The 12,564-nt window shown below is 41.1% G+C and overlaps 1 protein-coding gene across 4 annotated transcripts in view; it reads left to right on the top strand.

Annotated features, from left to right (window-relative positions):
* pard3bb (par-3 family cell polarity regulator beta b) overlaps positions 1–12,564 on the top strand; it is a 146,755-nt gene that overhangs the window by 98,682 nt on the left and 35,509 nt on the right. The window contains exon 24 of one of the 4 annotated variants that reach the window (XM_061691606.1): positions 3,597–4,807. The exons of the other annotated variants lie outside the window; for them this stretch is intronic. Coding sequence (XP_061547590.1) covers positions 3,597–3,617 — 21 coding nt within the window. The 3' untranslated portion in view covers positions 3,618–4,807. Of the gene's footprint in view, positions 1–3,596; positions 4,808–12,564 lie in introns of those variants that run through there. 4 annotated transcript variants of the gene reach the window in all.

The following is a 12,564-nucleotide window of genomic DNA, read 5'->3' as shown; positions in this document are numbered from 1 at the left end:
CCAGGAAAGGAACTTGGAGGGACAGATGGTGGTAGATTTTGCAACAAGGATGCAAATGGCTGTAGTGAACACTTTTTTTCCAGAAGAGGCACGAACATAGGGTGACCTACGAGAGCGGAGGTAGAAGCACGCAGGTGGATTACATCTTGTGCAGACGATGTAATCTGAAGGAGGTTACCAACTGTAAGGTAGTGGTAGGGGAGAGTGTGGCTAGACAGCATAGGATGGTGGTGTGTAAAATGACTCTGGTGGTGGTGAGAAGACTTAGGCAGAGCAGAGAACCATGTGGTGGAAGCTGAGACAGGACGAGTGTTGGGCAGCTTTTCGGGAAGAGGTGAGACAGGCTCTCGGTGGACTGGAGGAGCTTCCAGAAGACTGGACCACTGCAGCCAAGGTGATCAGAGAGGCAGGCAGGAGAGTACTTGGTGTATCCTCTGGCAGGAAAGGAGAGAAGGAGACTTGGTGGTGGAACCTCACAGTACAGGAAATCATAAAAGGAAAAAGGTTAGCTAACAAGAAGTGGGACACTGAGAGGACCGAGGAGAGGGGAAAGGAATACATTGAGATGCGACACAGGGCAAAAGTAGAGGTGGCAAAGGCCAAACAAGAGGCATATGATGACATGTATGGCAGGTTGGACACTAAAGAAGGAGAAAAGGATCTATACAGGCTGGCCAGACAGAGGGATAGAGATGGGAAGGATGTGCAGCAGGTTAGGGTGATTAAAGATAGAGATGGAAATATGTTGACTGGTGCCAGCAGTGTGCTAGCAAGATGGAAAGAATACTTCGAAGAGTTGATGAATGAGGAAAATGATAGAGAAGGGAGAGTAGAAGAGACAAGTGTGGTAGACCAGGAAGTGGCAATGATTAGTAAGGAGGAAGTTGGAAAGGTATTAAAGAGGATGAAAAATGGAAAGACAGTTGGTCCTGATGACATTCCTGTGGAGGTATGGAAGCATCTAGGAGAGGTGGCTGTGGAGTTTTTGACCAGCTTGTTCAATAGAATTCTAGTGCGTGAGAAGATGCCTGAGAAATGGAGGAAAAGTGTACTGGTGCCCATTTTAAAGAACAAAGGTGATGTGCAGAGCTGTGGGAACTATAGAGGAGTTGGTGAGCCACACAATGAAGTTATGGGAAAAGAGTCGTGGAGGCTAGACTCAGGACAGAAGTGAGTATTTGCGAGCAACAGTATGGTTTCATGCCTAGAAAGAGTACCACAGATGCATTATTTGCCTTGAGGATGTTGTTGGAAAAGTACAGAGAAGGTCAGAAGGAGCTACATAGTGTCTTTGTAGATCTAGAGTAAGCCTATGACAGAGTACCCAGAGAGGAACTGTGGCACTGCATGCGGAAGTCTGGAGTGGCAGAGAAGTATGTTAGAATAATACAGGACATGTACGAGGGCAGCAGAACAGAGGTGAGGTGTGCTGTAGGTGTAACAGAAGAATTTAAGGTGGACATGGGACTGCATCAGGGATCATCCCTGAGCCCCTTTCTTTTTGCAGTGGTGATGGATAGGCTGACAGATGAGGTTAGACTGGAATCCCTGTGGACCATGATGTTTGCAGATGACATTGTTATCTGCAGTGAAAGCAGCAAAGATGGAGGCATGGATTGGAAAGAAGAAGAATGAAGATTAGCCGAAGTAAGACAGAATATATGTGCATGAATGAGAGGGCTGGTGGGGGAAGAGTGAGGCTACAGGTAGAAGAAATAGCAAGGGTGGAGGACTTTAAATACTTGGGGTCAACCGTCCAGAGCAATGGTGAGTGTGGTCAGGAAGTGAAGAAACGGGTCCAAGCAGGTTGGAACGGGTGGAGGAAGGTGTCAGGTGTGTTATGTGACAGAAGAGTCTCTGCTAGGCTGAAGGGCAAAGTTTATAAAACAGTGGTGAGGCCAGCCATGATGTACGGATTAGAGACAGTGGCACTGAAGAGACAACAGGAAGCAGAGTTGGAGGTGGCGGAAATGAAGATGTTGAGGTTCGCTCTCGGAGTGACAAGGTTGGATAAAATTAGAAATGAGCTCATCAGAGGGACAGCTAAGGTACGATGTTTTGGAGACAAAGTTAGAGAGAGCAGACTTCGATGGTTTGGACACGTCCAGAGGAGAAATAGTGAGTATATTGGTAGAAGGATGATGAGGATGGAGCTGCCAGGCAAGAGAGCTAGAGGAAGACCAAAGAGAAGGTGGATGGATGTCGTGAGGGAAGACATGATGGCAGTTGGTGTTCGAGAGGAGGATGCAGGAGATAGGCTTACATGGAAAAGGATGACGCGCTGTTGCGACCCCTAACGGGACAAGCCGAAAGGAAAAGAAGAAAGAAGAAGATTAGCAAAATGATCAAAGACGAAGATAAATTGTTCCTCTTAGCATAGTTCAGAATTCTGGGTAATACTGCCCCACTAGGGGCAAGTTGATGAAAATATAATTTCATAGTCATTCAAGGTTTCAGCTACTGGACTGAAAGATTACGGTCGATAAACGATAAAGAAATCTGACTGCACCGTGGACAACTACTAACCTACATTAATGCAGTAGTAAAATTGTAATTAGAGTAAATATTTGTTTTAAAAACAGCCTATAAGTACTTAAGTACGGCGGTAACTGAGTGTGGTTTCTTGTACTGTGTGACAACATAGCCATACTTCACTGTGAAAACTATTTCATTGTCCTCCCTTTCGTAAATTCCAAATGTCGTATAACACTACCATCGTAAACCGAGGACACCCTGTACAAGACATCAAACGAAGGACGTATGAAAGTGACAATAGTCGGCTGCAAAGTTAGTCTAAATAAGAACCTGTACATACAGTATGTGTTCATTTACAAGTATATAAATCCATCCAGGGGTAAAAAAGTGTTTTATCATGAAACTTTTAAACACCTTGTTTTAAATAATTTAGAATTGTTCATTATGTAAGTCCATAGACAAGTCATACAAGGTACTTGGCAATATTACAAATTGAAAACAATAAAACGTCATGTCAAGCTTACTTTTAGGGTCCTGTGTTTTGTAATGCTGCATCATCACCTTTTTCCACTTTGTCTTCAAATGCAAAACAAAAATATAGAATACCAAGGGTTCACTCTCCACATATAAAAAAATAGTTATTCTTTTGTCAGAATAGCCGTAGGGAGCAATCAATTCAGTACAGTATGTGTTCATCATTTGAGAGCTGTCATGATGCAACTAGTTTATCTCAGAAGTGTTAGTTTGAAAGTAATTGGATATTTCAATCTAAAAAATATTGCTTTAGCTGTGCGTTGTTGACATATTCTTGGATTCGACATGTCTGCATTACACATGTTCTTATTGATGACAAATAGCTGTTTCATTAACTTAGGACTTTTGGGACATGGCACAATGCAAGGCCAACATGTGCCCATTGTCAGTCGTGCTATTTTAAGTTAACCTTGTATTATATCCTGTTGATTAAGACAGAATTCCCAGTACAAAGTGTAGACTGTTTTGCAAGTTGTGTGTGCTTCCAGATTTGATACAGATTTCCGTTTGGAATGAGTGTGCGCGTGCGTATGTGTGTGTGTTTGTGTGCGTGTGTGTGTTTGTTTCTGGGCTTGTTTCTCTTTCAGTTCAAGGTTTCAGTCTTCTGAACGGCGTCCAGTGTTACTTCTCTGCTCGTCACTATTGTGTGACTCACAAATTGGGAAAATCCCATCCCACAATTCCCATAAAATGCTTGTTTGAAAGAATAAAATTCTAATATCCTTATTTCCTCTCTCACTTTAAACAATAGACACCCTAAACTGTGGGCATACAGTTTTTCTTCCTGTGGACAGCGCTGCCAAACTACATCCCTTTATGAATTGAACTAAGTTTTTGTTTCTAGCTCTTCAACACCATTCCTCACATTTGTATATGCAGTATGTTTCGGCTCATTATGTGTGCTACAGTATGATTTAGTTTGACCAATAATGATTTGATTATTGGCGCTAACCAGATCTACTGATTTGTATGTACATTTCCCTAGCCTAAAGACCTCAATCATTGCCAAGCTTGGTTAGAGGGAATCATTCAATTTGCTAGTTCTACTTTCAGTCATGTTAGAAAAGCCTACAGTTTTATGGATATGCCACAAACCTCGAATAATACATATTTTATCAGACCTTTTATGGTCATTCTGAGGCAGACAAAACCTCTCTCCCCTTCCTCCCTGCCCTTAGTTCTATACAAGTGCATAAGCACACAACCCTTTACTTTGCAACCTCCAATCTGCCCATGTGATCTCAGCCATTATAAAATAAAATAGCGGTCCTATCTTTGGCTTTTGTACATGCATAGGATGAAACCTCTCTATCTTTCATGGGAATAGACTGCAATAAACATTGTGCCTGAGTGTAGCTCATTGTTACCGACAGGGTTAAGAGATTTGTTTGTACACTGTTTACCACAGTGGCTCAAACATCAATTGATAAATTGCACATTATAGATTGAAGGGAATGTGTACTTTGAATAGGATTTTCCAGATTTTTTTTCATGAAGTAGTTGATGGGTTTATCCATTGTTATCTGTCTATGTTTTTAATCACTCACACAGGGAAAATAGAGTACAGTAAAATGTAGCACACTACATTGTGGCACCTTTGAAGTAACCTCAAAAGTGAAGATGTACAATCTTCACTTTTATGTTATTAATGTGTTGCTATATTCAGTATGGCAGTATATGAAGACTAAAATAGTTTTTCCCCCATTTGCCAGAGGATATTCATCTGCTTGTCTTTGTTAGTTTCAAATGCATTATCTGTGTCGTCATTGAACAAACTGCATGTTGAAGAGACATTCTATGCCCTCACTGACTGAATAAAGAAAGTAATGAACGCACTTGACTCTGTTTGCTTTGGAATTTAACCACTGATAGATGGTTCTAATGATTAGTGTGATATACTAACTTAGAGTATCCATCCATCCATTTCTACCGCTTATCCGAGGTCGGGTCGCGGGGGCAGTAGCTTTAGCAGGGATGCCAAGACTTCCCTCTCCCCAGCCACTTCATCCAGCTCTTCCGGGGTGATCCGGAGGCGTTCCCAGACCAGCCGGAGGACGTAGTCTCTCCGGCGTGTCCTGGGTCGTCCCCAGGGTCTCCTCCCGGTGGGACGATGCCCGGAACACCTCACCAGGGAGGCGTCCGGGAGGCATCCGAATCAGATGCCCCAGCCACCTCATCTGCCTCCTCTCGATGTGGAGGAGCAGCGGCTCCACTCTGAGACCCTCTGATGACCGAGCTTCTCACCCTATCTCTAAGGGAGAGCCCGGATATCCTGCGGAGGAAACTCATTTCGGCCGCTTGTATCCGGGGTCTTGTTCTTTCGGTCACGACCCACAGCTCGTAACCATAGGTGAGGGTAGGAACGTAGATTGACTGTTAGACTATCAGTGTCTTAAATCAGACACATACACAGATTGGGAGCTGGTGACGGGACCATAAAAGGGGATTGAGTTTTGAGAATAAATTTAGATTACTTGAACACCAGATGAATATAGCAGAACTCTGAATGACCTGCAGTTTGATAGCGGAAGCAGGTAGTCCAGCCAGAAATATAATGCATTCGTCAAGGTGAGAGAGTACAAGAATAATGCACCTGGCATTAGGAAAGGCTCTGCTGTACAGAGAAAAAGGCAGTAGAGAGTTGTCAGGACATCGCTTGCCGTTTTGTGGTTCTCTTGATGAAAGTGGTACTTTGATGTTCTCACAAGAGATTGAGAAGTCTGCTCAAGAAGAAGTCGACTTGATCACGTGAGCGGTATGTTTGTTCGCCCTGTTGGTGGTCGAGGGGATGTGCTAGGCTTCAAACAGAAAGACTAGTAAACCAACTCGTTTGTTTTTGTCGGTTCGTTTTTCCTGTATAACCCTAATCAGTTAATAGCAGTGTTGTTATACATTTTCCAGTCTCCTTAGATGTGCAAAGGTGAGGGCTAAAAAGCTGACAAGAGTATGGAGAAGCTTTGGATGCAGTGGCAAAGACATGGTATGATGACAAAGTGGCTGCCATAAACAACTAATTCCTACACAATTCAAACATCTCATCACCACTTAACTGCATGTGAAGACGAGCAGAAATAAAATGGAAACCGTTTCACACAATGAGCTGGAATAGTTGACAGCTTTGCTCACTTTAGCTAAAACAGCACTGATTGTCTAACAGTAGCCACAAGGCTGAATAGTGGTTAGCATGGTGGGAATCAGCTTTGTGGTCATCAAAGAATACTACATTTTTTGGCGCTTATTTACGTTTGATATAATACCATGGCAGCAATCGACCGATATCCAACATAATATATTTTTATAAATCAGAGTTATCAGAGAAATTACCAAAACGTAAACATTTAAAAATTGAACTATATACACTGTATGTAACGTTTTCTAACGTTGCTAAGTATTGTAGCTTACCTTCAACAAAGTGGTCAGAGTTAGATCAGTTTTGCTGATTCATGAAAGCCATAATCTCCATCTTTTCCTCGACAAATGTTCACTGGTCAATGGTAAAATGAGACGTTGTCCCTCCCACCTGTATTGTTGCAGCTAAACACTGCACAGTAATTGACACTTTTTTATTTATTTTTTATTTTTTATTTTTTTACTTTTTGGCTATCAAATTATCTATTCAAACACTCACTAAGCATTGGAACAAAACAATCCATTAACCCCCAACATGGCGGCTGCTGGTGTGTCCAGAGGTGCATGACGTCACTGGATAACTATATTAGGAAAGATGGAGATGCATGGTTATAGGCGACAGAAACCATCGTTGATGATCACATGAAGCCTATTGGTGACTGCGATTCACTCACCCCTAAGGGGTACAAATATCCTATTGTCCTGGATATGGAAAATGATTCCCTTGGGGGGAAAAAAAAAAAAAATAGGTAGGAGTTGTTAGACAAGTTTGATATAAGGAATGTACAGATCCAAGGAGCGATTAAGAGAATACTTTGGTCGCAAACATTTGACTTCAGGGGCAAATAATAGGGATGCGAGTGTGGCTTATGCTGTTGAAGAAAGATGGGGACAGTTTTTGAAAGAGCAACATGTGATGGAAGACTTTTCATGTTCTGTAGGGTGGTAAAATGATTATGGATCGGTGGCCAGATATAGATATATGTGTAATAGTAACAACGGGTGAAGCAAGATGTGGTGAGAAACAAGTCATATAGGTGTACTGTCTTGAATTGCGTTGCATAGATAAATACATGACATCACATAAATTCACTAGAACCTTCCGTAAATACAGACACAACCATCAAGCTCTGAAGCTTACTAACATCTGCTGATAGTTTTCTCTGATCATAAAACTCCTAATTTACCATGTTATTCTGGGGATTAAGACCTAACTCTGTTTTACATCCGTACCATAGAAGGACAAGAAGAGCGCTGAAAGAGTGCAAATGAGCTGAATCTAATGTAAGAGAATGGAATCTGGCTCCTGCTAATGTCCCAGAAGAGCTACAAGAGTTGGAGAGGCAGGGTCAAGAGATCATAAATGCATGTTGAGAGAGAAGAAGCAAATGCAAAGCGATCGTACCAATATTTAACCGAGAATATCTACCTTGTCCCCCTACTTATTACTTAGCATTTTATTGCCCCCTTAATTGTTTTATAGTAAAACTAAAAACTGTGATCCAGAACTCACTGGCTTCCATATAATAGTTTGTGTGTACATGTGTGTCTGTGTGTGTATTTAAGCTTAGCCTCGCTGCAGGTCATGGGGTTATAATCCCCAAGTCAGACAAGATGGGATCACTCCTGACCCAGTGGACCCAGACACATTCACATGTCTGTGGGACTAACATAGATACATACACACCCACGCCCATTATTGAGATATACATCCTCTCCCTGTCCTCGTCAATAATAGAGATACGCTTGTGTCTGGACATTAATTGTTCCTCTGTCTCCCCCTACATTTCTTCATGTTTCCCCATAGACCCATCGCCAAGAAGCCAAACTCTCTTTTACACACACACACACACACACACACACACACACACACACACACACACAGACTGCGTCATGACGTAATCTACAGCAAGGTTCCGTAGTTATGACTGACTGAAGCAATTAGTGGATGACTCATTGTTAGAGATTTGGACCCATTAACACTTAAATCATTCACATCAACTATCTCGTGATACGGAGCGTTAATGCGTATGTGTGTGCGATTGAAGCTGCAGCAGTGGTTTCCAGAAGGGGATATAAAACATTTTAAAAAGTCAGTCACAGCCAAATGCGGCCCCTATATAATTTGGCTGGAGAACAGTAAAAGTTGCAAAACTGGCTGTTTGATGGAAATCCCCTTGGAACCACACACATTAACCGAGAGGGAAAAAATGCAAGAATGACATCAATCTGACTTATTGAAAGTGCACATCTGCCATCTACGCACTCGAGTTGCCAAAACAGGTGGCTCATTCCATAGGCATCTGCAAAAATAGTTTAACTAGGCTCAAGTTTTGCTTTAATGCGATGCAACATCACCCTTCTCTGTTAATTAAATTGGCTAATGAAAGTTTACATCCCTTTTTAAAATTCAACATTTTTGTAATGTAACAAAATACCCTGTCATCAAAACATGCCAAAACCTTTTCCACATCAATGTGAAAAGTAATCATACTTTAAGTTGAAATACCGGTTCCTTCAGTGGTAGGAAAAAAGCAGCAAAAAGTTTTTGTTTCTGCATGCACCTGCATATCCTTCTTTTTATGGCTTTGTTCTCAACAAACCAATCACATTCAAGTGCATGTAGTAGTCAGTACCCACCTGCAAACTTTGAACATGACTTATTCAATTTACAGGTTAATCTAATTTTATTTTCCTGTGTCCGCCATGAGTCGACCCTCTCCGACTATTTACGAACTTGAGTGCCTTCGTTCACATCAGTGATTATCTGGTGCTATTGGGAGTTACTTAATTGCTATTACTATACCTGTTTCTCCCACTGCAGCATGTATTTAGCAAGCTACGCCTACACCCCAAAAATGCCACAATTTACAGAACAGCTCGGTGTCATAATTTAAAATTTCCAAGTGACGAGGTGAGGTCGCAGTGAGCCTGTTGGCCATCCGCCGCCGAAGAGGAGCCACGGAAATCTGTTAGCTTGCAAGCTATTTGGTGGCTAGCGCCTCTCGTCCCAGCATGGAGGGATGTGCAGACACAAAAAAAATGCTAGCCGAAGTACAATCCATCTTTTAGCGGGGTGTGGTTTCACACTTTCAGCATACACACCCACAGTGTTTGAGAGTAGAGGCAATGGCTTGATTTTTTTTTCATGATTTTAAAGTCTCATCTTATATATTTGATTTTTTTTTTTTTTTTTAACATTCACAAGTGTTCTGTAAATTGACTGTTTGTTGTACTAGAGCGGCTCCAACTACCGGAGACAAATTCCTTGTGTGTTTTGGACATACTTGGCAAATAAAGATGATTCTGATTCTGATTCTGAAATGTTGGTGGGTTGTTAACAGTACTCCTCTCTGTGGTTTGTCAAATTTAGAAGACATTTGTACTTTACAGGGACTTTAAATTCAATCTACTGCACAATGTTACAAAAGGAGTATACAACATCAATATTTTCAAATTCGTGGGCTAGATAAGAGAGTTTTCAAGACGTCATTCATATGTAGAAGCCAGGCTAAATGCTAAAACAAAACGGAGGAAAAAAAAAATGCTATTGATTGCTGAAACATGATTGAACGTTTTGGTTCATAAATGTTTGGCACTGAAACATTATACATCACCAAAAATCCACCATACCATTATCTCATGTTGACTGGATCACTTAGGAGCTCTTCTGATGCCACTGAGGCATTAAGGGGAAACTAATGAGGGGTTTCAAATAGTAGTCATTTTTGTCAAAGCTTCAGATGTGAGAGAAATCTGCAGATGATTACAAATGTCACATTTCAGTGAGACGACAATCCAAAGCATACATCCAAACCAGCTCCAAGCTGCTTCACTTAAAGAGGTTGAAAGGTTTGGAATGACCCGGCCAGAGGTCAGACAGGAAATCAATTAAAAATCTTTGGGGTGACCTAAGGAGTGCTGTGCTCTATTGACATTAGTCACAATCTGACAGATCTAGAGCGCTTGCAAGTAAGAGTGTTCACATATTTTCAACTAAAGATGTTACCTGCCGATAAACTCCCATTACCTTATTAGTTTAAGACGGTGCACACCATAGTGCAACTACAGAATTAATTTAAAAATGTTTTTTAGTTTCTTCATCTGAATAGTCACTCAAATTATAAAGGGTCTTTCCCTGTGCCATATACCACCCCTACACAAAGTTTTGTGGGAACCGGTTAAGTTAGTTATCTTGCTAACTCTCATACACAGACATGACAATAACAACAAAACCACATGATTCATGATTTGTTGGAGCTATTAATATATGTAATACCATGATAACTGTTAAGTTTAAGAAAATGTTGTCTCAAAATGAACTAAAACTGTTGTTTACCATTAGGTTTTGAGAAAGTCAAGTGTCATGCCATTTTAAACTTATACATTAATATCATGTCAAAGACGTTATATCCAGAAAATAATTTGGCAAGGAATGTATGGAGTGAAATGGTTAGCATTAGGAAGTCAGGGGTTGGAGTTGGAGAGACTGTCTGAAAAGAAGAGTTAGATTGTGTTATTACTGAGGAATGTTAATATGATTAGGGGATGACTCTGACTTCGCTGTTTGGCACTGGTGCCTCGCTAGTCTGACTGCTGAGCACTCACTAAATAGAATGAAAGGTTGAAAACATGCATCTGACATATCAGACTATCCAGTAGTTTGAGAGTATGTCAGCAGCCATACATGCATTTCTGCCAGCCGGTTAGAATGAGTCATCATGTCATGAGTTATCACTTTTAAACATTTATGACTCCTTCTAATTAGGTTTCATAAAGTTTGGGTCAAAGCTGCTCTGTGGTTGAGTGACCCATGACTACTTCACTGATTGTTGGGCCTTAATCCCAGCTACAGCAGACATGCATCATTACTTGACACAATAAAGTGAAGAAGCATTCTTTCCAGGATTGAATTAGTCCAAATGTGATCTGCTATCTTTGATAATCAGGACTCACATTTGGTGTACACGGCAAGAAATTTTCTTATCATCAAAAAAATTATAGTCTTGCTTCTCCATTACAACTTTAAAGTCTCTGTAAAGTGACAATAATTGTTTCAAAATTTGACACACCAGTGAAGTGTTGTTAACAACGCTGCCGAATTTGATTAAAAAAAAACACCAAGCATGTAAAATGAGGCTTCAGATTGTGAAAAAACAATTTGTTGTCTCCAGTCTCAAATGCTGTGGGTGTGTCCGCTGAATGCGTGAAACCATGCCTACTGAAAAATGGAAGCTACTTGGTCTACATGAGCCATAAAAATATATCTGCTTAAAGCCTCCGGTAGTTGTAATTTATCCCACCGGGTTGTCTTGGGGCTTCTTCACGGCGTGAAAGCAAGGCGCTATAAAGCGACTACGCCAATGCGAAGACTTGGTCCAAGTCTGACTCCCCCCCCCCCTTCTCGCTTTTCCGCCCTTTTCCCCATGAAGTGCCCGCACTCACTGTTGAAAAGGAGGCCCTCTAAAGCACCAACCCCAATTTGAAGCCCCAGTACACACGCTAGCTGTCACAGACCTTTCCGGCTTCAGTTGTGGCGGTTTCATGAATATCCGTGCAGCTCCTCGGTGTTAGGCTTAAGGACGTCTCCTTCCGCGGAGACCTCGGTGGAGAGTTATCGCTACAATGGCTACAACTACGTACATGCGCAGTAAATCCAAATGGCGCCTGGCATAAAATCATGAAATATATATATATATTTTTAAAGTAAATGTGGCGTGGCAGCATTGTAGCTCAGAATATATTAAGTAGTGTTATTAGTAGTGATTCATTGTGATTCGAATCTGAAAAATCTGATTTGGCATTTATTTTTCGGCAGACTCGAATGCCAATTTGAGTCCCCACCCATTCGTTCATAGCTCTAGTATCTAGATAGAGCACATATTCTCTCATAACATTCATGCCCCCCTGTAATTGTTCCAATGTCTACTGTTACGGTACAGCCCCAATTCCAATGAAGTTGGGACGTTGTGTTAAAGTTAATGATTATTTGCTAAAAACAATAAATTTGATCTGTTTGAACATTAAATATCTTGTCTTTGTAGTGTATTCAATTAAATATAGGTTGAACATGATTTGCAAATCATTGTATTCTTTTTTTTATTTATGATTAACACAACGTCCCAACTTCATTGGAATTGGAGTTATAAGTATTTCATTATAAGCCATTATTAATGTTGGCTAAAGAAAACTAATTTCTTGCTTATTAGAGACATCAGGGGTCTCATGTCAACTTTCAATGAGAACATTTGTTTCCCACTGTGAACCCAATGAAGATGTCACAATAGTGACGGAGAATTCAAGCCAAGTCCCTCTCACCTTCTCTTTCACACTCATGCCCAGCCCTCCTCTTTCCCTCTCTCTCACTTTCATACTATGTCCGCCCATCTGTGGGTTCAGATGAACTGAAATCTCACGTGGATTTTC

Source organism: Phycodurus eques, chromosome 12 (genome assembly GCF_024500275.1).
Source record: "Phycodurus eques isolate BA_2022a chromosome 12, UOR_Pequ_1.1, whole genome shotgun sequence".
Lineage (NCBI taxonomy): Eukaryota > Metazoa > Chordata > Actinopteri > Syngnathiformes > Syngnathidae > Phycodurus > Phycodurus eques.
This window is presented reverse-complemented; position numbering and strand designations above follow the sequence as displayed.